General features: G+C 43.2%; 1 protein-coding gene and 1 non-coding gene across 3 annotated transcripts in view; one reads left to right on the plus strand and one right to left on the minus strand.

Moving 5' to 3' along the window:
• LOC143283774 (cholecystokinin receptor type A-like) overlaps positions 1–26,260 on the plus strand; it is a 202,500-nt gene that overhangs the window by 19,116 nt on the left and 157,124 nt on the right. For both annotated transcript variants that reach the window (XM_076590126.1, XM_076590125.1), the window contains exon 2: positions 222–2,456. In XM_076590126.1, coding sequence (XP_076446241.1) covers positions 1,937–2,456 — 520 coding nt within the window. In that variant the 5' untranslated portion in view covers positions 222–1,936. The remainder of the gene's footprint in view (positions 1–221; positions 2,457–26,260) is intronic.
• On the minus strand, positions 21,086–21,157 carry Trnaq-uug (transfer RNA glutamine (anticodon UUG)). Its single transcript has one exon. It is a non-coding gene; the product is annotated as a tRNA-Gln (tRNA).

Consider the following 26,260-nt stretch of genomic DNA (forward strand, 5'->3'; position numbering starts at 1 on the left):
TGTACAGGAAGAGTTTATTATCTGTGTTTGTGGTCGTTTGTCAACAACAACAACAACAAAAATCCACGAACAAGCGGGCGCAAATTGATTATAACAAAAGTAATTAGCTTGAAAGCAAATCTTTGATTTCATTGATTGCACTAATTTATTATCAGTAACAGCCATGGTAAATTGTGTGTTTAAAAAATGAGTACCTTACGATGTGAATTTTTCTTTTTCAGCTCAGACTGTTCGGCTTCATTTGAATGATTGATCAACAACAACAAATAGTGGTGAATTTTGGAATTGTCGTCTCAAGGATACAGACGACAGGAAACACACTGCCGTTCTGCTTTCAGTGGTTCTGCTGTGAAACGTGTCAAAATTTGGCAGAAAACTAAGCACTATTTTATGTCAAGTGTTCCAAATGCGGGCAGAAATCTATCAACTTGTGAAAGTTGAAAAGTTACCACTGTGTCGAAACCCAAAGCTGTGATGTGAATTGCACTGAAAACTGACACAAAAAAAAAGAAAAAAAAAGAAGAAAAAAAGTTGAACTGTACAATGAAATGCTCTCAGCTGTTCCTTCAAAGGCAAGACTGGTAATTACACGGTGAAAGGGGAAAAAAGCCAGCAGCGCTTCAGCTGTCGTCAGGAGAAATAAACTCTGACATAACATTGGGCTGCACAGCAATAGGCGTGAAACATAAAAGCTGTGGGCTGTATGTGTGAAGGACATTAAAAGCTGGCTGGATATATGTTCAACCCTGCTGTCAACAGTGTTGAATATTAATGATGAAGCTAGATCTAATGTAAAGGTACTGAAGAGTGGCGGATCCTCAGATATCTTTTAATTGTAGTCATTGAATGAAACCTGAGCAGCATTGTCAAATATTTCAGGAAACAGCGGTACTCTGAACTGAATCGTAATCGATCCCGAAGACTGCTGGACCAATTACCTTTTAGAAAACTGTAGACATTGTTTGCTCCAGTTTTTTGGAGCGCCAGTGACGAAGCAAAGGTTTACCACTTTAGTTGGTGTGTTGTATTTTCAAGATATACAGAGGGTGTGTTATATTCTTCAACGTATCTTCAAGAGGACTGTGCTATATTCATTGCCTGTTGTCAAGAGGAGATATTGGACACATTCTGTTTTGTGGACACAGCGATCGGGGAAGGTATCATTATTTCAAGTCGGCAGAATCGCAGAGGGATTCCATCACCCACACAGTATAGCTCACATTAGTAGCATCAAACTGGAAAGACAGTAAATCTGTTTCCGATTTGCCTGAAAAGATGAACAATATCTAATGCCAAACAGTGTGGTATTGATTTTTGTTTTCATATCCAGACTTTGGATTACAACAACAGCGACGACAACGGTGACAACTTAAACGATATTTCCAGAGCCGAAAACAGCAGAAAGAAAGAAACCGTTCTTGATTATACTTGGCTTATTCCCAACTAAGGCTGACACTTTGTGTCTCATGTACTGTGCTCTCTGGCAAGGGACTTTGATTTACAGTTTTGTAGTACAAATTTTGAACACTGTCCATGTTGAAAACCATCGTTTATTTTCTCTTTTAGAGTGAGGACACAAACTTTATTGATAAAAATAATTTTCTGTAATCGATACATATTACAAGCGTGAGCACTTGGAAGCGGTTTTGAACGTGAGCTAAGATACTTTGAACTTTTTTTTTAGTCGTATTCCTACTTTAAACTCATTTTGTCTAGAAGATTACGTAAAGTTGTGCAGGCAAAGTTGTGTTCAGCATTGTTTGATTAGTTTACCAGAGGTAGACTCAGACGTACTGAATTAAAGATCATCCACAAACACACACACACACACACACACACACACACACACACACACACACACACACACACACACACACACAGAGGCGAAAAAGAGAGAGAGAAAGAGAGAGATCAGATCAAACACATCCCATCGAAGATGGCCGGATTATCCTCCTCCTTCTCCCTTTCCTCCTTTCCCTCCTCCTCCCTCCCCACCATCACCAACCTGACCCTGGACCTGTTGATGAGCACCACCACAACCCACTTCCTGGACGACAACAACGACAACAACAACAACATACTCGCTACCCTCTACAACACCACCACCAACAACAACAACAACACCATCACCAACAACAGCTCCTTCCCAATGGCCCCGCCCCATCCTCGTGCTGGAGGCGGAGGGGGAAGGGGAAGGGGACCTCCTATTGGGATGCAGATTCAGATCCCAGTGTACATCCTCATCTTCCTGCTGTCGGTGGTGGGCAACGTGCTGGTGATGGTGACCCTGGTGCAGAACAAGAAGATGAGGACAGTGACCAACGTGTTCCTGCTGAACCTGGCCGTGTCCGACCTCCTTCTGGCAGTGTTCTGCATGCCCTTCACCATCATCCCCCTGCTGATGCGGAACTTCGTCTTCGGGGCGGCCATGTGTGTCATGATCCGCTACCTGCAAGGTAAGTGAGTGAGTGAGTGAGGGGCAGGAGGAGGTGGAGAAGAAAGGTGTGTGTGTGTGTGTGTGTGTGGGGAGGGGGGGGGGTGTGGATTGTGAGGGGTGTGGGGGGACGTGTGGATGGGTGTGGGGTGAGTGGTGGGTGTGAGCGTGTGGGTGTGTGTGGTGTCGTGTGTATGTGTGTGCGTGTGTGCATGCGTCTCTCTCTCTCTCTGTATGTGTGAGCGTGCGTGCGTGCGTCTCTCTCTCTCTAGCTCACTCTCTATCTCTCTCTGTATATATATATATATATATATATATATATATATATATATATATAACAAAGTTGAAAAACAACACCTATTTTGTTAAACAAAAAAATAAAATCTGAATTTTCGCTGCCACCCGGCAGCTTGGTCACAGATTACACTTATAATAGGTGACGTAATGCTATTTTTTACGTCATCTTTCTGACCTTACATGACGTCTTCTACTACGTAAAGTTATCATGTTCTAAATGTTCGTTCAATTGTATATGTACACCTCACTCTTTTTCACTCTCACTCTCACTCTCTGTATCTCAGTGATCGTGTGTAACCACCACCACGACAAACCGGACTGGCAACTCCACGAATCAGAGTTCACAATGAAACCCGTGGATGTCGCTTCTCAAGTTCAGTCCAACAAAAACTGTCCCAAGGTTACACATCCAGAACAGTTCTCTTCTTTTCAGCTCCTCCACTTTGTTGACCTGCTCCAAGCTGTCACCTCTAAAAAGCTGAGGTTGTCGTCAGAAGGGTGAGGGGTGGAAGAAACAGTGCAGCGACCGAACACTTGGTGCGTACCCTCAGTTTGCAGTCGCTTATGTGGTTTGCCCATCTTTTCTTAAGATCGTAGGAGCATCCCACATATTGTGCCTCCAGGTGAAGTCTACAGGTCAATAGATAGACCAAGTTTGGCGTGGTGCAGGAGAGGTGTTGGTTGATCTGCCAACGCCTTCCATCCCAAGGAGAAATGACATGGTCTGTGAAGTGGCCATGACTGCAGGTGTCACAGCGAGGTGCCTGACATTTGAAGAAGCCTCGGATGTTTTCAGGGCCATGAACCACAAACCGCCTGGGGATAGTGGGTTTGTACATACTGCCCAGGTTTCTGCGGCGTCTGTCTGCTGCAATTATCAGGTTTTTTGGGAAAACTTCTTTGTTTTGGGGGTCAGCATAGAGTAAATGGGTGTTACGTCTGATGATTTCTGATTAGGAAGGGAATCGTGGATCCAATGTAGTGACCCAAGCCAGTTTCTTTGGTTTCTTTTTTTCTGGTGGCAGTCAGCAGTTCTCTCCTGTCTTTTCTGACACCTTTCACCAGATATATATCACTCTGTGGGGAGGGGGGATTTGTGTTGTTGTGGGATGGTGGGGTTGTAGGTTTTATTTCTTGTTTGTTTTTTCTCCTTTCTTTTCATTCGCGCACATGTAAAGGTTTGTGTGTGTGCGCGCGCGCGTGTGTGTGTGTTTGTGTATGTGAGTTTATTTCTTTAATTTGATTTACTCTAACTTGGTTTGCTTTGTGGTGTTCTTATTTGTATCCTCCTTTTTTTCTATGTTTCTGTGTTGTCTTCACGCCTGTATATCAAGCACAACCAGTAGTATGGTTGTTGTTGTTGTGTGTATTTTGTGCTCCTCTTTCCGTTTCATATATTTCCTACTATTCTTTGTTTTCTTGTTTATTTTTGTTTATCTGCAATTCTCTTTGTATCAACCTCTTTATAACTTTAACCCCCTGTCAAATCAGCTTATCGATTACTCTCGACAGTGACTGACTATCAGTATTTTGTAAAATAATGATTCACATGAACGACTGTTCATTTTGTGTGGGACTGAATTTGATCGACTGATCTGATTCATTCATTCAGTTTCAGTTTCAGTAGCTCAAGGAGGCGTCACTGCGTTCGGACAAAACCATATACGCTACACCACATCTGCCAGGCAGATGCCTGACCAGCAGCGTAACCCAACGCGCTTAGGCCTTGAGAAAAAAAAAGTACATAAATAATAATTATTATATAGAAAAAGGTAGTAGTGATAATAATAATAAAAATAAAATAATAATTAAATATAAAAAAATAATTAATTAAAAAAATAAATAATAAATAAATAAATAAATAAATAAGACAACAATGATGATAAATAAGCAAATAAATGTGAAACATGAAGACACACATTCACACATACACCCACACATGCATAACAGATATGCACCAAACATGCAGTTTCACAGATATGAAAGCACAGTCAAATACATATAAACGTACATGAGCTCCAACACACACACACACACACACACACACCACACATTACCCTGCACCTCCTCTACCCCCCTCCTCCACACACTCATTTCTAGTCTACGTATCGCCGCTTCCACGGCACACACACACAAACACACACACTCACAGAGATGAACACTTACTTGTACAAGCACACACACATACGCCCATATCTCCCACCCCCAACCCCACACACATATATACAAAGATATATATATATATATATATATACGTTCCAATATCCTGTTGCTCCCACAGTGTAGGCATGCCTACACTCACATACCTCATCCTCTACCCCACCTCCCCCCCGCACCCCCACCTCCCCTCACACACACACACACACACACACACACATACACACACACGCGCGCGCGCGCGCGCGCTCGCACGCACGTGCACAGAAGTCTCCTGACACTTGTGTACACTTACACTCTCTCGCATGCACAAACGCACTCAAAAGCACAGACCCACACAAACACACACATACACACACGCACAGAGGCTGCCACTGATTGGCCGCAAGAGAGATGGGAAAAGATATCTGATGCCAAGAACGTGGCGTCTAGTGTGTTGCTCAGTCTATTGTATTTGGAAAAGCCCACAGAGACTCTGTTCCGTTTTGAAGAAATTTGCGCAATGTTGGTTTGGAAATGATGCCGATATTTGTTTGATATGCAAAGCATCGTGCTCTACCTTTCATGTTAGACTTGCGGCCGCTCCCTCCCTCTGCTTTTATTTCTTTGAGGCGATCGATGGTGTGATGGCCTTGTACCTGTTCTTTTTGATATTCTTTGACTTTTCTGAGGATTTCCGATTTTCCTAGATGTAGGCCGCTCGTTGGTGTTGCGTTACCAGCAAGTCTGTCAGCTCGCTCATTTCCCTTAACACTTGCATGTCCCGCGCAGTATGACCATGTGAGTTTTTTAATCTGAAAGTTGTGCATTGCCTTATGCCACTCTGGGCTTCCCATTCCGTTTTCAGTTTTCTGTATGAGGTTCATTGAGTCGGTTAGAATCATGGCATGTTGGTTTCCGGGCGTATGGATGGACGATAGCCACTGGAGGGCATGTGTCGCAGCTTCAGCTTCCATCGTTAGGCTGGAGGTTGTGACTTTGTAGGCAGCATTCTCTTCCCAAATTGTTTTTCCATTTTGTTTCGCAGTGAATCCCCAACCAGATTGGTCTTTGGTGACTGAGCCATCTGTGTATATGATGATGTCCTCTTCTTTACTGTTTTCTTCTATGAGTAGCTTCACTTCCGCATCAGTTTTGCCCTCTGGCCATTCCCGACAATGTCTTGCTAGAGTGGGTGAAATGGCTGTGTTGAATAGATGGTTGAGGTTTTCGGGGTTTTCTCCCATTCTTTTGTTTCTTTCAGGTCTTGTAGTCGGCATACTAGCTGGATTGTGTCTTCTGCTTGCCCCATCCATGATCTTCCTCGTCCTAGACGGCTGCCTTTTGGTTCTTTGACTGCGTCATGCAGTGGGTTTTGAGGGTTTTCTAATGCTTTGAAGTAGGTCTTGACCTGTTCTAACTTGTTTCTGGCCTGCACTGAAGGAAGGTCAAGCAGGTATCGCATGGTTTCTGTGGGCGTGTCTTTTGTTGTTCCAAGGATCAGCCTCATAGCTTCATTTTGTACTCTTTCTAATTTTAGGAGGTTGCTTTGAGACGGTGTTGTTAGCCCAAGTCCGTAGTCGATCACACTGAGGACGAGTGATTGGTATAGCAGGAAGAGGTGGCGTTGTTCAATACCTTTGGTTGCCATTGCTCTTAAGACTGAAAGGCCCTTTTTGCATTTGAGAACAGTATTTTCCGTATGTTTTCTGAAGGTCAGCATCCTGTCGAAGTGTATTCCTAGGTAGCGTAGGCATTCAGTTTTCTCGATTTGAATCCCATCGAATGACACAGAAGGTGGTGATTTGCTCGCGGTTTTGTTGTTGAGGGTGCACAGCAACGTTTGGGCTTTCGATGGATTGATGGAAGATCCTGTGTCTTTGCACCATTGAGCAATATTGTTTAGTTGTTTCTGGACGGCTTTAGTTCTTTCCTGAGCATCTTTCGAAGTTTTGAAGACCAGGCCATCATCCGCAAGAGTAAGCACCCGAGCTATTCCATTGTTGTTTAAGTCTGCAAGGCCCTTCGTGTAGACATTGTAGAGGACAGGAGAGAGCGGAGACCCTTGTGGCAGAAGGTGCAGACATCCAATCTCCGAGGCGTAGGACGACGGTTCTTTCCTGAAGCGCTGCTGCTATCCATCTTGTCAGTGTCAAACTTACTCCATACCTTAGTAGCAGCTCCATGAGGTGCGCAAATTGGACTTTATTGTAGGCATCTTCAAGGTCGATTGCTACTGCTAGTGTTTCTTCTTTTCTTTGAAATCCTTCATACACCTCATATGCAAAAGCAGCTGCGTTTTCCCATGTGGACTTGCCTGTTCTGTAACCACCTTGATTTGAAGGGAGAATGTGCCTGTGTTCAAGATTCCTTGCAAATTTCCTAGCTATCATGCGTTCCATGAGCTTTCCAGCAATGTTTTGCATGGTTAGGATCCGGTAGCCGCTTACCTGACGATGGTCCTTTCCTGGTTTTGGTATGGGTTTTAAGAAGCTGTGTGTCCAGTCCTCCGGCACATGTCCATTGTGGAAATTGTTTTGATATAGATTGAAAAGTTTGCTTCTGTCTTCTTCCGATAGCTCCTTGATGTCTGAGTAGCGAACTTTGTCTGGGCCAGGAGCCGATTCTTTCTTGCATTTAGCTATTGCTTCGTTTAGATCATCTATTGTCAAGTCATCATCAGGTCCAGTCTGCATAAGGGTTTGGTTTAACTCCTCAACATATTTCTTTTTCTCATCTAAGTTTCTTTGATCGCTCTGTTGTATGAAACGTTTGAGCAGGGCAGATCCTTTTTCTTCGTTTGTCTTAAGCTTGGTTCCGTCAGTGTCTACCATGTCTGGGGTTGTTGTTGTGCACGTTTTCCCTTCCATGCGACGATACAATTGCCAGAACTCTGTCAATGTTGTGTCATAACTGAGTGCCTCGCAAAACTGTTTCCACTTGTCATTTTTGGCCTCTTGAGCAATGACTTCAAACTGTTTAGTTTTTTCTTTCATTTTTGTTTCAGTATCTTTGTCCGGAGATGGTTTTGTTTTTTCTTTTTGCCAAAGTTTGACAGCCGCATGTTTTTCTATCCAGGCTCTCTCTGTGTCGGTATTCCACCATGGGGGCTGAATAGTTTGCATCCTGTTCAGTGCCGTTCTTTTTTTTCTTCTGCGTCTTAATTTTTCGATGACGGTTGTCTCTTTGGTTTCATACTGAAATGGATCACGCAGTTTCATACAGGGTTTATCTGACAGTTTCTGTAGACTGAAAACTACCGGGAGGTGGTCGCTGCCTTGGTATGGAAGCGTCTCTGCATTCATTTCTGCTCTGAATTTTGGAGATGTTAGAGCAACGTCGATCACACTGTCACTGTCCCCTTGTCTTGTTCCAAGGCGAGTTGGGGATGTGGTTGTTAAAGGGCTAAGAAGAATTTCCCCTATCATTTCTTCAAGTGCGAGTCCTTGTGGGTTGGTATTCCGCTGGTCCCATAACTTCGATCTTGCATTAAGGTCTCACAGATAATGACTGAGTCTCCAAGTTCGTTCTCTATTTCCTCTAAAAAGGCCCAATCCTCTTTTCTTGTGCAGGTTCCTGGGTGAACATAGGCATTGATGAGCACGATGCTTTTGTGAACTCCGTCAGGTTTTTCAAGACGCACCCCCACTAATTCACATGAGTTGCTACACCATTTCTCTAGATTTATGGTGGAAACTTTGTTTTTTAGGTTTTTGTTCAGTATGATTGCTACCCCTCTTCCTTCATTCCTTTGAAAGACTGTGAAATTCTCAAAATGTATTGGTCTGTCTGCACTTGTCCTGGTCTCTTGGAGACATAGAATGTCAAAATCATATGCCAATTTCTCAATTGTTGAGATTCTCATTCTTGCGCTGGAACAATTCCAACTGCCGATTCTAAAGAATTTCTTTGACAGCCGCTCTGCTTTTGTCATTCTGCTACCTAAGCACAGTCTTTTCCCACCTCTTTTGCCACGCCTGTTTTGGGGATCTGAATTTATGTCTCGTGCTATGCAGCTGATCCCCGAGGTGCACGCGAGACAGGGTTTTGTTAGTACATATTGTTCATTTCTAATGAAATGTCATCGTCTCTGTTATTCTTCCTCTGTCTGTCTCTGTCTCTCTCTTTCTAACATATGTCTGTCTCTCTCTCGCTCTCCCTCTCTCTTTCTCTTACTTTCTTTCTTTCTTTCTCGTTCTCTCTCCCACTCTTTCTTTATTTCTTTTTTTTCTCTATCTTTCTCTCCAGTCCCTCTCTCTGTCTTTGAGTTTCTTAACACACACGCACACACACAAACACACAAACACACACACACACACACACACACACACACACACACACACACAACCGTCCTACTTTACATGCCAAAAAACAAAATGAAACAACAACAACAAAACAACAACAACAAATGATGGACTGAAGGGTGCATTATCAAACCTGTCCCCATAATTCTGGCGTCTGGCAAAAAGAGTGCCTTCGCTCCTGGCCACAAAGCTTCTAATTGCAATGATTAGCACAATGGGCCTCACTAGAATGCCGTGTGAAGGACGTGGCCAGGGGTCCTGATTTATTGGTCTGGTTAATATTTTCCTTCTCTCTTTCATTCTTTCATCCTCTGTAGCTTCTATGTATCATTCTCTCTCTGTCTCTGCATCTGTGTCTGCTTTGTCTGTCTGTCTGTCTGTCTGTTTGTCTGTCTGTCTGTCTCTCTCTCTCTCTCTCTCTCTCTCTCCTCTCTCTCTCTCTCTCTCTCTCTCTCTCTCTCTCTCTCTCTCTCTTCCCCCCTTTTTGCCGTTTTTACGATGGCTAAGAAAATGTTTGCCTTCCACGTCATTAATAGAGAGAGAGAGAGAAACCGACAAAGAGAGATAGAGAGGCCGAGTGTGAGTGAGTGAGTGTGTGTGTGTGTGTGTGTGTGTGTGTGTGTGTGTGTGTGTGTGTGTGTGTGTGTTTGTTTGTTGTTGTTTGTGTGTGTGTGTGTGTGTGTGAAGAGAGAAACACAGGATAGAGAAAAGAGAGAGAGACAGGAGAAACACACACACACACACACACACACACACACACACACAGTGAGAGAGAGAGAGTTCCCTTGGGAAAGGAAAAGGGGAGATAACTGTGTGGCTCGACACCACAAGCACAATTTTATTGTAAGCTGCCGTTTTTCAGCTGAGAAGTATTCAAGAGAGCTGCCTGATATTGCCTCCATTACGGTTTCGGGTTTGTTTGGGGCTTGTTGTTTTTTTTGTTTGTTTTTTTTGTTATTGTATTTTTTGTTCACTTATTTATCTATTTGTTCAGATAGATTTATCTGGTTCATTCGGTTTTTTGTTTACTGATTTATATATTTTATTACCAAAAAAAAAAAAAAATTATCTAGTTCATTAAAAAAAAAATATTCATATTCGTTTATTACTGTATTTACTTTCCGCTGAACTTAATTTCTTGAATCGAAAAGATTCTTTAACTTTTTGTTTATTTGCTCATTCTTCATTCTTCTTACCAATGTAATTAAATAGAGACAGAGACAAGAGGGAAGAGAGAGAGAGAGCATGGAAGGGGGGATAAAGAGATAGTAGCGGCGGGGGTGTGGGGGGTGGGGGTCAGTGTAACTATTCTACAGACAGACACAGACAAGAAACAAAATTAATAGAGAGAAACACACAGACAGTGACACAGACAGAGAGACAGAGACATATATATATATACAGAGAGAGAGAGGGGGGGGGGGATTCGGGGGTAAAAACACCTCTATCCAGCAAATCCACAGCTTTACGGAATGCCCCCTCCCCAGATCCAAGTTAAGTTCTAATTCCGGAAGTGCTCAATGAGGCTGAGCGGACGTGACGTGGACAAAATCAGTCAGGCTGTAGGGCTCTGATTGGCTGAAGACCAGCGGCATCCATTCCACTGCAATCCAGGGACACGCACGGCTGTTACTCAGCTTCAAAAGTTTTCACCGCTGCTGGCTTTTTCTTCGTCTTCATCTGCGTGTTCGTAGGCCGGGACTCCCTCGTTCACGCGTATTCACGAGTGGGCTTTTAACGTGTATGACCGTTTTTACCACTTGCGCCAGTTGGGCAGTCATAATTCGTTTTCGCGTGGGGGTGGGGGGTTTGGGGTTACATGCCGGCTATGTTTTTGTTTCCATAACCCGCGGGACGCTGACTACACTTGCGGGATCTTTAACGTGCGTACTTGATCTTTTGCATGCGGATAATACACACAAAGGGGGTTCAGGTCCTAGACGGTGTTACACATTAAAAATGTTGTTGACCTGGGAGATCGGGAAAAAATCTCCACCCTTTTACCCACCAGGTGCCCTGACCGGGAATCGAAACCAGGACCCTTATATTGAAAGTGCGCCTTTTTGATCACTCGGTTCTTGCACCCGTCGCCACTGCTGTTCAAGAGTCATGTAATACTTATGAAGTATTGGTTTACGCGTTTTGAAATATTTCCCTCGCCGTGTGTAATCGGTTAATATTGCGTTCTTTGTCAGTCAACAACTTCTGTCTGCTTCTCTTTAATTATTCCACAGATGTTAAGGACCATAGATAAGGTTACGATAGAGGTGCGCGCGCGTGTGTGTATGTGTGTGTGTTTGTGCGTGTGTGTGTGCGTGCGTGCGTGCGTGCGCGCGCGTGTGCGTGTGTGTGTGTGTGTGTGTGTCCCTTTCTTTTTTCTTTTTTTTTGGGGGGGGGGGGGGGGGGGTGTGGTGTGGGGGGGGGGGGGGGGGGGGGTTAAGCAATTTTCATTAACCACACAGAGAATATATCAAGGCTTTCTGGTGCTTTCAATTAGCAGGGGTGAAAAAAATCCTGGGGCAAATTTAACTTACTGAAAACCTCTCTTGCACAGCATCCAAACAAGAGTAGCATGAAAAGCCTCATAAAGAAAAGGATAAAAAAAAAAAAAAAATTGATTCGACGACAGAAGGGAGGTAGGCGGAATGCGGGGGGAGAGAAACAAATTGGCGCCACAGGACATGCAATTCCTGACAAAAAAGTAATCTTTATTTAAGGGGAAAAAACGAGAAGACAAGGAGACTGTATTAGGGGTTTTGATGACTGTGCATCATCAAATAACAATAATGATCATTATCCTGTCTTCATTGTCTTGTATTTCAATGGAAGCTTGAAGCTTTTCTTTACTTTCTCCTTTGTTTCTTTATTCAACAGCTTATCTTAACTTTCGCTAAAATGTATGAAACACGGGAAACCTTTTAGTTTATTTTCGAGAAGTGTGGACAATTTTTTTGTTTCTTTCTTGTTTGTGTAGGGAAGTGTTTGGTTTGACGCAGTTTCAAAAACACTTCACTGAAAGATTGATTCTCGTGCTCATGAACATAGTTATGCATTGACAGCGTTCAATAAAACTTCATTATTAAAAAAGCCAGCCTTTCATTATTGGTTGGAATGTGTAACAGAAGTGAATGATCGAAATGTTGATGAAAGTTTTGAATAATGGCGTCATAATGTTAAACTGCGTGAAATTATGAACATGCATTTCTCATTACGTTCAACTGGTTCCGTGCTCTCTCTCTCTCTCTCTCTCTCTCTCTCTCTCTCTCTCTCTCTAGATATATATATATATATATATATATATATGTGTGTGTGTGTGTGTGTGTGTGTGTGTGTGTGTGAGTGCATGCTCACGTGCGTGCACCGGGTATTTCTTGTCGCCTCGATCATTTGTTGGTTATATCTATCTGCGCCGGTGCGTCGACTTTTAACCAGATTTCGAGAGCATGCACTCAATCGCTACTCTTTACCTTCTTCATAATCGTGATGCTGCTGCTGATGACGTTAACGATGATGATGGTGATAATAATGATGATGATTTATAGATATTATTTTGAATTTTTAGAAAATATATTCGTCTGTAAATCTCATTTAGCGTGTGTGTGTGTGTGTGTGTGTGTGTGTGTGTGTGTGTGTGTGTGTGTGTGTGTGTGAATGCATGTGATTCCTGATTTAACCTGTCATTTACACATCCATTCCACATTTTCGGGATGGAGCTATGCAGTAGCCCAGAGTAGAGTTTGTGTATGATAGTGGTGTCTGACTATAGCCACCAGAACAGCAGAGTAGGCAACTGCTGTCCCGACTAGAAATTGATTACGGTGGACAGTGTCTTGCCCAAGTTACATCCCCACTCTCTCGGCCATGAGGGTTTTAGGACAGTCAACCTTGGGATGGTTCCCAAAGGCCAACTAGCCTCCAAGGTTGCAGCACTAAGAGCCAGTGCAATCTCCTACTTTGAGAATCATAGTACTTCACAAAAGACTAAGCTGTAGATGACTTCCCATTGTAATGGAGAAACTATTGATCATACAGCTTACACTTTGCTGTTGGCCCAGATGTAAGCTTGTGTCAGTTTGTGATACAAGCATAGCTTTGGGCCTTGAGAGTAGAGTTTAAGGACGCCCAAATGGTCAAGTTGTCCGGAGCTTGAGTGTTGGTATGGTGAAGGTTGAGCTGTTCGAGTCCTGGGGAGGAATGCTGACAACGCTCGTTTTTGTAAAACCAACCGAAGGGTTGCACGTGTTGACTAATCTAAATGTGCAGATGGCAGTTTAAGTTTTGGCACGACTTACCTGATAGATCTTTTTTTGTTTGTTTTATTTTCTTTTTGCGTCTCGCAGTTCTTTCTTTTTTCTGAGGGGTGAGTGTCGTTGAAGAACGATGGCACCATTGACACTGACAAATGTCTTTCGTCACACAGTGTTTCTGGCACTTTTTTATGGATTGTATACAGTTGACGCAATCTGTCACTGGATTCAGTTAGATACGGATGCTGTGTTTTACACTCGTTAACTTCAAAATTGGGTTTCGTTTGGTTTCACTATCCAAAGACCACTTGAAAAGTAGAAGCGATTAAATAATATATTGTTTGATAAAAAATAAAAAAAATGTTTGAAAAAATTCCTATGTAGCAATGGTTAGTTGTAAAGGATTGTTTGGTCACACCTTAAAGAGAAAAAAATCCTTGGCCTGCCTTAAACATAGCCCTTAACTGCCTCACATTTCAGCATCGTCCATGTTTTTGGATGTTGTTGTTTTTAACAAACGTTCGGGTTAAAGCGTAGAGCAGTACAGCGCAGAATAATACAATAGACTACAACGCAATACAGTAGATTACAGCACAGCACAATACAGTTCGGTATGAAACAGCACAGGAGAGTAGGGTAGAGTACAGCACAGTACAGCGCAGCACAGGTGAGTACAGAGCAGCACAGAACAACCAGGCAAAGCACAGCACAGTACAGTACAGTACAGAACAGCACAATATAACATAGTACAGTATAGTACAGTGCAGAACAGCACAGCACAACATAGCACGGTACAGTACAGTACAGTACAGTACAGTACAGTACAGTACAGAACAACAAGGCAAAACACAGCGCAGCGCAGCGCAGCACAGTACAGTACAGAACAGCACAGCACAACATAGCACTGTAAAATATACAGTACAGTACAGCACAGCTTAGTATAGCATAGCACAACACAGCACAGCACAGCACTGCACATACTTCACGCGCATGCATACAGATACACATGCACGCACACACACACACACACACACACACACACACACACAGACAGACAGACAGAGGCATATCCCCCGACCCCTCTCCTCAGTCCTTACGCACCACCAGTTCCCCCTACCTTCCCAATCCACACACACACACACACACACACACACACACACACACACACACGGCCAATACCTTAACCCCACTAACTTAAGTAGAAAGAACCCCTAGCACAGAGAACATGAATCACGGCTGCTCTATGAAGCAGACAAATCAAATCTCCACATAGCAAAACGTATCCACATAAACGTCACTATATCCAGACACATAAACGTGGTCTGCGCTGGTCCAAATGGAAGCGGATGAAAAAACAAGAGTTACGGCACAGCCACTAGGAAGGCCAGCCGACAATGGAGTGTTGTTTTCATATGTTTGGGGACTGGATAGACCCACTCCCGCCAATTGTGTTTGTGTAGGTCTTTTTTCATGGAGCGATTGCTTGTAGTCCACTTGCTTTGGCAAGCTTAGTTTACCGTTTGTCTTACAATACACAATGTATCGATGATTTTTCGTTGTTTTTCTGTTTTTGTTAATTTTTTCCTAATCGTTTTCTTCTTATTTTTAATCATGGTCTTTGACAAAATACACACAAAAATAACAACAATATCAGCGCCCGAAACAACAGCCAGGAGTTTCCGTTTGAGAAATCGGTTTTGACGAGTATACAATACGATACGCTTGGTTAGTGTAGGCAAGGATGTATTAACTTAGCTCAGTTCATGGGTGTGTAAAGTTTGCAGAGTAACACAATACAATACAATATAAAAAATGAACTGTATTTACGGTACGTCGGACAACAAACGACTTGATTCAACTTGACTAGACTAGCCAGTCGCATATGACTTAGCCAATGTTTGAAGCGAGAAGGCACGACTCTGATTTGCCTTTTTGACGGCAGTTAGCATTATTACCCTTAATCCCCACTTGAGACGATACTAAGACACACACAGCGGCAACATGAGCCAGAGAAACAATCACTTTGATTGGCTGGTACTTGTCATGCAAGTCCACTGAGAGAGATAAAGAAAGACAACTTCTTGGTGTGCTGCGAATGTTAGTGAGGGGTGGTTTACGGTTGAGTATACATTTAAGTTTAATGAGATTGGACAGATCTCGGTTTATCTTTCGGATCGCCTGATGGCTGCTGATTTACTGTGAATAATCTGGAATGCAAGGTATACCACGACGATTTGGTTGGGTCGGGTTAGGATGGTTTGGCTTAGCTCCGTATAACTTATGGGTGTGTGTACTTTGCATTGAGAGTTATGGACAAAGTTTGGATATCCAGCTGAGTACGATTTAGAAGAATAGAATTGCAGTGGTTCGTAAGTATAGTTTAAGAAGCAAAGCAGAAATTACCATGTTCGGAATAAGTGTGCTTTAGTGGCGACCAAACAGGCGGATGGTTTATGATCCTCCCGGTACTTAGTACTGGTATCACTTCTACAAGGTTTTCACAGCGGCTGATTGTACCCCTTCTGCTACTACTGTTGTTTATCGGGGTTTTCTTTTATTGGCGAGGACTAGGGTTGGAATCTTAAAGTGTTCCGGGAAAATAAAAATCACTTCGTGTAATATTCATAACTTTATTTTGCAGGTTCCCCCCTACCCTCCTCCGCTCCATTCTTCCTTCCACCTTGTTTCTTTCCTTTTCGAGATTCCTGACTAACCGTTGTGTGTGGGATTGCATTGGTATTGCATGGAAATGATAAAATCAGAGCCAGAGGGAGAGAGAGAGAGAGTTCATATTCTTGTCAGAGTCTACACTCTAGACGTCTGCGATGCACTCGACTAAACGTTTCAGTTGAAAATCAATATATCCCATTTACGTTCAGTAGAATGGACGGTGAGAAAGACATGGGGAGGGAACACAGAGAGAGACGTAGACAGAGACAGGCAGAGAGAGAGAGAGACAGACAGACAGACAGACAGACAAACAAAGACAAAAGGACAGAGAGAAACAGAGACAATGACAGAGACAGAGGGAGATGATCATTTGGGATGAAAAGCAGAACTGAAAAAAAAAACGAAACAAAAAAGAAATAATTATACTGCAAAAAGAAAATAAAACGTGTATGGAAAGAAAGAAAGAAAGAAACAGACAAGGCAAAATAAGATAAGACAAGCGGTTAAACAGAACGGACAGGGGGGGGGGAGCCGGGGTGGGGGGTGGGCGCCGGGGGGGGGGGGGGGGAAGAAGAAGAAAGAAGGAAACAAAGGCAAGCAATCGAAGAAAAAACAAAGAAACAGCTATAAAAATATTCAATAGTTAAAAAAATGAAACAACTATATTAAAAAGTATTTGAAAGTATAAAAAAAATAATAATAATAAAATCATAAAAACCACTGAACGACAACTGAAGGGCTGTATACAAGCCAAGTTGCCGCCCCCTGACTGAAAAGAATGGCAGAGGTCGACGCCAAGAGTTTAACAACCAATTGGCTGGCTGCCCTTTAAGGTCAAGTTAGTTCGCGATGCTGTAGGGCCTCACTGGTGAGAAGGTCTCGATTGTTTCGGTCGATCCCGTCACTTCCAGACATCTAAACACCCTTCCTTCCTTCCTTCCCCCAACTCCCTTCACACACTTGTACCACCCCTCTCCCCCAAACCTCCCTTCACACCCCTCCCTACCAGGCACCAGCCCCCAGCCCCCTCTTCTGCCCCCCTACCCCTGCCCCCCCTGTCACTGACTCTAGGCCAAAGGCAACAGTGCAGTCGTCCGGTTTTTGTTTGTTGTCTGTTCCAGGGTGGTGAACTTGTGTCATGGCCTGCAGCCGTTCTGTTTTTTTGTGGTGTTTTTTTCCTCTGAATGTTCCAGACAGTTACCACCACATTCCTCCTTACCTCCACCCTCACACCCCCCCTTGCACCTCCCATCCCCAGTTCCTTTCTTTCTTCTCCTCTTCCTCCGGAACAGGGCGATTGACGTATATACATATACAGCTAGCTGAATGCATACACGTGAGCACGTACTGTACAATGTACAATCGATACACGAGTTCAAATATGAACACACGGGTGCACGTTTGCACCAGTGCGCATATATCTATCTATATATATATATAGAGAGAGAGAGAGAGAGAGAGAGAGAGAGAGATGTGTGTATAGAGAGAATATATACATATATTAGAGAGAGAGATAGACTGATTGACTGGCCTGTTTGAATGGATAGATAGATAGAGATAGATTGATAGAGATAGATTGATAGATAGATAGATAGATAGATATACAGACAGATAGATAGATAGAAAGATATATACATAGATAGGCAGTCCGACCGATTGACAGATACATGCTTGTTTTGTTTTTCTTTTCTTTTGTAAACACACACACACACACACACACACACACACACACACACACACACACACACACACTAGTGGCATCAGTCTGTCTCACAAGACAATGGATATGCGCCTGCTGGTTTTTGCACCATGGTGCTTGGGCAGCGTGTGTATGTATACGTGTACGTTGATTGTGTGTGGCGGAGGGGGGTTGGGTACGTGCGTGTTTGTGTGTGTGAGTATTTGTGTGTACGTGTGTGTACACAGAGAGACAGACAGACAGACAGAGAATGTGTGTGTGTGTGTGTGTGTGTGTGTGTGTGTGTGTGTGTGTGTGTGTATGCTTGTGTGCGTATGCGCTCGTGTGTGGGTGTGTAAAGTTCGCTGAACATGGGCCGTCTTTTTCTTATTCTGTTCCAATCATTTGTTGTCTACTTTTCCTTCATTGTTTGATTATATTTTAATGTATTCACTTATTTGTTATTTTCTTTGGTAAATTCATTTCATATATATTGGTGTGTGTTTTTTGCTTGTTTGTTTGGGGGGGGGGGGTTTCACACAGACCTAGGGTAGGCTCTCATTGCCTGACCAGCGTAGCGTTTGGTTCATGCAAAGTTCAAGAAGGTGGCTCAATGGTTAAGACGCCCATCTGCCAATTCAGAGTCCGTGAGGGTCTGGGTTCGAATCCAGCTCTCGCCCTTTCTCCTTAGTTTGACTGGAAAATCAAACGGAGTGTCTAGTCATTCTGATGAGATGATACACCGAGGTCCCGTGTGTAGCACGCACTTGGGTCACTGCAGAGGAATCCATAGCAACGAGAGTGTTGTCCTCTGCCAAAATTCAGTAGAAGAAATCTGCTCTGACAGGTACACAAACATTCGATGCATGCACTCAAGGCCTGACTAAGCGCGTTGGGTTATGCTGCTGGTCAAGCATCTATCTGCCTATCAGATGTGGTGTAGCGGATATGAATTTGTCCGAACACAGTGATGCCATCTTGAGAAGAAACTGAAAATGAAATGAAGTTCAGGCATCTGCTGCACCCTCCGCATTCCTCCCACCCCACCCCCACGCCCCCATTTTTAAAGCAGATGTGGTGTAGCATGTATGGATACGCCTGCACGCTTTGACATCTCCTTGAAGGTGAAACAAAGTGGAACAGAAACTGAACTGCACAGCTGAACAATCCAATTCTTTTGAAGCCCAAGGATCGTCGGCAAGTTGATGGAAAGCTGGATCGACAAGATGTGCTTTCCTCCAGCCCACCTCGTTTCTTGTTAATCCGTGTTTCGCTTCTCTTTCAGTTCAGTTGATCCCCTCTCTCTCACAGTCAGTTATCTCCAGCTAGCACGATCTTCAGCGATGTTTTTCCCCCACAGGTTTCTTTCAATGGCATAAGAGATGACTGAGATTTCCTTTTGGATAGGGTCTCTGAAACAAGAGGCATGAACGTCCGATTGCACGATTGCTGGTTTTAAAAACTCGAGCACGTAAAACGTTATTGGGGAGGTGTGTGTGTGTGTGTGTGTGTGTGTGTGTGTGTGTGTAGGGGACAAGGGGGGAGGGATTGTACTTTAATTTTCTTTCTGAATGTTTTGAATACAGTGAGTGTGTTGGGGGTGGGGGAGGGAGGGAGGAACACAGAGAGAGAGAGAGAGAGGACAAAATGATTGATAAAGTGCAGTTTATATAAATAAATAAAAAGACAAAGAAGGAAAACAATAACAATACACGCCTCATTGACAATCCAACAGATCGTAAAAATAAACAGATAGATAAATAAATAAATAAACCGCACACACACGACCACAACAGAAAAACTGATGGGCTGTAATTGATTACCCGCACCCTCTTCCATCCTCCCCACAGCAGCCCCTGCTGGCTCTAAAAGTCGACAGAGATCATCGCTAAACTCCCAGACACCTTTTCAATCCACCCGACCCCCACCCCACCACCCCACCCCCACACACATCCTACTCCTCTCTCCCTAGACACACCCCAAACCCTCTTCCTTCATCCACCTCATTCCCCCACCCACCCAGCCCTCCCTCCTTCTCCTCCTCCCTCTCCCTCTTCCCATCTCCCTCCCTGCCATTGAGCAAAAGCCAACGACAGCAGCCCCTCTCACTTACTTCGCTGTTTTCACTGTTATCACGGCTGAAGTAAGTTCTGTTTGTGCTTCCACACGTCCGCAAATGGACACACACACACACGCACGCACGCACGCACACACACACACACACACACAGAAAACTCTCTCACACACACACACACACACACACACACACACACACACACACACACACACACACATTTCACAGCAAACCTCATCGATTCTGAGATATTTCAGAACCACAGAAAGCAAAACAGCAGTGTTTTTTCCTGTCTTAGGTATCCTCGAGATGACTTGTCCAAAAATAACCAGGAATTGTTTTTGTTTCTGTTTAGTGGTTGATCATTCAAATGAAGGCGAATAGTCTGCTGAAAACAAACAAACAACAACAACATCATCAACATCGCAAAGCACTCTTTTTTTCTTTTTTTTTAAATACAGGAGTTACCATTATGCTGAGAGAAAAAATCAACACGGTAAAGCGTTTATACTTTATTGCAAATTTTTATAGTTAAATTAATATAATCAACGAAACTGACGATTTGATTTAAAGTTAATTTGTTGTAATCAACTTGTGGCCCGTTTGTTCGTGTGTTCTTTTGTTTCTGTCTTTTTTGTTTTGTTTTTTGAATGATCACAAAATATACTCTCTTTCTTCTGGCCGGACGCTTATAAAAGTTGTTTTATGGGTGTTTGTTTGTCAGTCATTGCTTTCCGTGATAATAGCAGAGTGAATACTCTTGTACTACATGTTGTTCAGAAGTTGCTGATTTTGCCGATCTTAAAAAATATATGTCAGAAGACATGTGCATCGATGATGTGGCCAGAACTTTGGATTTCCAAGCCCAGCTTGCCTGAGGTCCGTGATTCGAATTCCGACATCGATTGTTAACTCATTAAAAAAATTCCCATTTCATTAGCCATTGTTTGTGCATTCCTGCCAGTGCCTTAATCCCGCATGCACAAGATGAATTATGCATGTTGAAGATCCTGTAAATAGCGGTCGGTGGGTTTTGGAAACACGAAAATACCCAGCATGAACTTCAACTGGAGGATTGATGTTACCAAAAAACGGCGGAATTAGAAAGAAAAGAAAAAAAAAAGCCATGCACGTAAAATCCCGGAAGAAGAAGAAGAAAGAAAAAAAGAAAGAATGGAAAAAAGAAAGAAGAAAGAAGTGGTAGTAGTAATAGCAGTAGTAAAAACAAACAAACAATAAAAAAAAAGGTCCCACCGAGATTTGAACTCGGATCGCTGGATTCAAAGTCCAGAGTGCTAACCATTACACCATGGGACCCACAATGCGGGGAACAGTTGACGTACTGCTGAATAATCCACAGGTAAAACAAAGACTGCGTGATGGTGTTTCGTCCTCAAGCTGTTCGCGTCGTGGATTGTATTATTAATGGTATGTCTGATGAGTGCGCTGCACGACGTAGATGATCGCGTGAACACGCGTGCACCTACACAACGCGCCTGTCTGCCTGTTGTCTGTTAATCCGTGCCTGTCTGTCTATCTGCCTGTCTGTCTGTATACATGTATGTGTCTGTGTGTGAGTATGTGTGTGTGCGCGTGTGTGTGTGAGTCTACGGTGTGCGTGTACGCACACATGCGTGTGTGTGTGTGTGCGCGCGCGTGGTTGTGAGTTTACGGCGTGCGCACACATACGTGTGCGTGTGTGTGTGTGTGCGCGCGTGTGTGTGGGTGTACGTCGTGCGCACACATGCATGCGCGCGCGTGTGTGTGTATTTGCGCGCACGCGCAAGAGTTAGTTCTGTTTGCTTTTTTTTATTTTTGTTTTCTCTTAAAATACAATCCCATGAGATCCCATCAGATTCAAGTCGATGTGTGTGAATGGAGTCTCTCGATCAGTGCATGCCTGAGGTCTCCTCGTGTGAGAGAGAGAGGCAGATGCGGGTCTCAAAAACCCTCCGCGCTATATATAGAGAATGTTTTCAGGGACTTTTTCTGAAGGGATATTTTTTCCAACGTCAATACTATGACCCTGAGGTGACCCAACTTATCAATCATGATCAGAATCGTCAAATCAGCCCACCCCGCTCGTCCCCACCCCCACCCCCAACCCGCCATCCAACATTCACCCCCAACCCACTCACCCACCCACCCGTTCCTCCTTACATCGACGTTTTCATTCACAGCCCACGGTTATGCTCAAAGTCATACAAAACTTTCCCTGGAACTCTTCCATCTCTGATGAATAAAACAGATCAGGAACATTAAGCACTCCACATTTTGCTTTATTTATTCATCTTTTTTTATCTTTTTTTTCTCCGGGCTGGAAAGGTCTGGGGGCACTTCTAATAAAGGATTTGTGAGCTTTTGGTTTATTTCAGACTCCTATCCTAGTGGCTGTGTGTCTGAGCTCTTTGCACGTGGATAAATAAACGTCCTGCAATATTGAGTATATTTATGTCATGTTTATGTCGTGCCCAATGTCTAGCAATATGTTTTCATATTCGTGGTCAGCCTTGATTTAACCTGATTTCTGATCATCCCTGTTTGATATTCGAGGTGCTAAAATATAGTTTAAGTTTGAAGCAACTCTGACAAGTAGAATCGTTTACGGCTGTTTATGTGTTTTGGTTGTCGTTCCCATACCCATAAAAAACTTATTTTGTTTACGTTTATCGCGGGTTCGTTGACAAAAGGCAAAGTTTTTTTGCTTTTTTCTGTTTTGGGGTTTGTTAAATCATGTCTGTTTGTATCTGACTGTCTCGCTATATCTGTCTGACTGTCTTCTCTCTGTCTCTTTCTGTCTGTCTGTCTGTCTGTCTGTCTTTCATTTTGCCAATATGAATTCCAAAATGAATGATTATCATTTATTGTTTATTTGTTCCATGCACAATGATTGACGGGGGAAGGGGGGGGGGGAGAATCTTGAAAACTATTCAAGTGTGTTACTGAGTGTACTTCGATCAAATAACGAGCACTGGAATACTCAAATATCAAAGTTTATTTTTCACAAAAGAAAACAGCCATACACATAAAATGTTCCATGTCTGTATGAATGTGTGTGTACTACGTGATGACTGAATGACACAGGAAACGAATGACGAGTGCCCAATGGCAGTTGCCAGTCGGCTGTACCCATGTAGGCAGCCTGTTGTGCAAATGCTTTCGTGTTTGTGAAGCGCTTAGAGTTTGTCTCTATATATATACACACACATATAGACGCACACACACACACACACACACACACACACACACACACACACACACATATCACATCATATTATGTCATATCACATTACATCATGTTATGTCATTCTCGATGCGTTCTTGATGCGTCAAGGGGGTAAATAGAGGGATTGGGGGTTGGGAGCTCGCATGAAACCCGGAACCTTACGTCAATCTTCATTCTCCAATCAGGGCGGTTCTTCTGACGTTTATGCAGCAGCTGCCAAAAGTCCAAAATGAATTGGCTGTGCAACAACTGCTTCTCCCCAAAACGTAAGAGTTTGACATTGGCCGCATGTGGCCAAACAAACAAAACAAAGTGAGCCTGTGAACGACTAACCAAGCCCTTGAGTGCGAATGCTAAAGGCCTATAGGTGCCAGTTACATTACTTGGTTCTAACTTTTTGACAGTTACACGTGACTCAATGCCTACGTTGACCGAACTACGCCATTGGTCAGTTCCATACTGCACACAGTTGGTAGCGGGTTACGACCATACTAGGCTATTCCGTCCGAGCAGTGCAACTGGCTCCTATTCCAGATTGCATGAGGTGATCTTTGCAGCGCTAAGTGTGCTTAGAGTTAAGAACGTTCCTAAGTACATGGAATTTACCGTGGAGTTAGGAACGTTCGTAACGATAAGCAAACTTAGCCCTGCTACGTTCGCTCATGCAACCCACCCCTATTGATTTCACAAGGTTCTTAAATGGGGCAGGGGTCATGAACTATTACCTTGTCCGGGTGTAAAGTATATGGGGTGATTAATTTGTTGCACGTGTGCGATGGGGCTGATTAGGCCTGTCTTATCACTGATGTTTTGAGAGATTTGAGATGTTTATTCCCTCCTGATCTAAACGAGACCCCAGGAGGGTCAGATACCATGCGAAATGCAAACTGCAGCAGGGTCTGTGGTGTCTTACTTTAATTGATTGAAAGGAAGTTTATGGGTGAGTCTCTCTGCACTCATTTATGCACCTGCAGATATCGTGTTGCATTACTTTCTTATTTATTTATATTTCACAACAGATATCTCTCTTTATGAAGTTTGTGTTACTCTCCCCAGGGAGAGCGCGTCGTCTCATTACTGCACCAACCATTTTTGTTTGTTTGTTCTTTGTTGTCTGTCTGCGAGTATCTATTGTTTTATTATCTAAGTGGATTTTTTTTCCATTATTTAGCCAAGGACAATCTTTTTTGTTATCAGCGACTGTTCTGCTTTATGATCGCTATATTCTGCTCGGGGCATCAGTTCATCCGAAAGACCACCCCTCAACGTCTAATAGAGGTGGAGGGGGGTGGGAGGGAGTAAAAATCTCGATCTTGTATGCGACTCGACCCCGTGGGCATTGGCATTCTAGACGGGTGCGTTACCACGAGGCCACGGCTCCTCTGTCATACAGGTGTGAAACAAGGTGATGGGAAGCTCCGAAAAGCACTGGTTGGAAGTCTTAGCCTGTTCCGAAAAGCACAAGTTACTCTGCGTCGTATTTGTTCAATTTACGATTGATCTGATTCGTGACAATATGCATGCACTTTTCTTCATGGCTGGTAAATTATGCACGCAAGTTTGTAGTGTATCCCCTTCAATGGCTCTGTCTTGTTTGTGTAGAGAAGTGTGTATCAAAGTGAAATCAAATGAAATCAGATCATGTTGCTTACAGCCAAACCGACCACAAAGGAACCGTTTCAGGGTTGATTTCCCGACAGTTCATAAAACCAGGTGAAGAGGATCGAAAATAAATGTCCAATATCAAAAGAAAAACCCATATGTGAACATTACCTCAGAACTAATGTGTATTAATGTGGTACAGAATCATTAATGGTTTAATTGTGACAATGTGACAAAATAATCATAAGCCCAAAGATTGAATAGAAACAAAAAGAAATGAAATGGAAGATAACGTTAAAATATCAATTAAAACAAAGTCAGGAAGACCAGTTCAGCACACGTAAAATTCAAATATTTTTACACACCTTTATTGTGTACATCCTGCAGAGGACGGTCTGTCCTTACCTGTTTCCTAGAACGGAAGAACAAAATACTCGTTGTCAGTCTGCAAACTGCATGTGCACTTCCATTTTTCATGTGTTCATAAGGAAGACGTATTATATATGTGACCAAGCGCGCTATGCTTGCTCCAACACTATTCACGCACAAGCCAGAGCAGACGACGTTTCTTGTCCTAACCCTTGCACAGAATATGTGACGTCACTCTGCTTACATCATTTTGTCCTCGCCAGACACCTGCTCACAGCTCGACCAATGTCGCGTCGCGGTACGTCATTGGCTGAGAAGAAACTTGTGTTTCTGTTCCACCGTAATTAATTAATAACTCTTTTGTCGGATCAGTAAACTACTAGTATTATATACTGGCAGAATCGTCTTAATTCCATCTTTAAATCTATTCCATTTATGTTCGCCTACGTGAAACTGATTTAACGCAGTTTGTAATTTTCAGCGACGAGCTCGTTAAAACTGACCCTGTTCAGGTGACTTAAATTAAGATTATAAATTCATCTTAAGTAATCAACACTTCATTTTACACTCATTATAAAGTAGGCGTTGAGCTCTTTCTTTTGCAACTTATCTGATGCAAATCGGTTCAGTAATCATTTAGAAATCTATCACTGAACACCTTTAAACAAACACAATTGTCATCGGATTCTCCGTGATTAGTGACGATCTGCTTGCAAGCACACGTGACGCACTTTGCGGTCCGCTAAACTTGCATAAATTGGCACAGTGAATGATGAGTGGTCATTTCATACCTGGTCAGTCATCTGACCAGAGCCTGCTCTCTCTCTCTTGCTGTGTCGCGGGCAGTGTGTCGTGTGTGTCCCCACAACAGCTGACACCTCGCTACGTATCGCTGTAAGTACTAGTGTGTAGAATGTGTTGATTTGTAAATTGTATTATTTGACACAGTACTTGTGTTTATATGAGTATGTTCAGTTATTGCTTTGTTCAGTTAATTCTTTGTTCAGTTATTGCTTTGACAAGTTAGTCACAGATCGGCTATGACTGATCTAAATAATTGCCATGTCGTCATCTGCATGGAGCAGTGTTCCATTTGATTCCTAACGTCACAGTCAGTGACGTCTCTCGACACAGTTTGTTCCAGAACGTTCTAGTGAGTGCGTAAAGTTCATTCACCACTTAATGGTTAAGCCATGGTGGTGCTTCACTTACTATCTGGTCTA

The sequence above is a fragment of the Babylonia areolata genome, chromosome 7 (assembly GCF_041734735.1).
Source record: "Babylonia areolata isolate BAREFJ2019XMU chromosome 7, ASM4173473v1, whole genome shotgun sequence".
Classification (NCBI taxonomy): domain Eukaryota; kingdom Metazoa; phylum Mollusca; class Gastropoda; order Neogastropoda; family Buccinidae; genus Babylonia; species Babylonia areolata.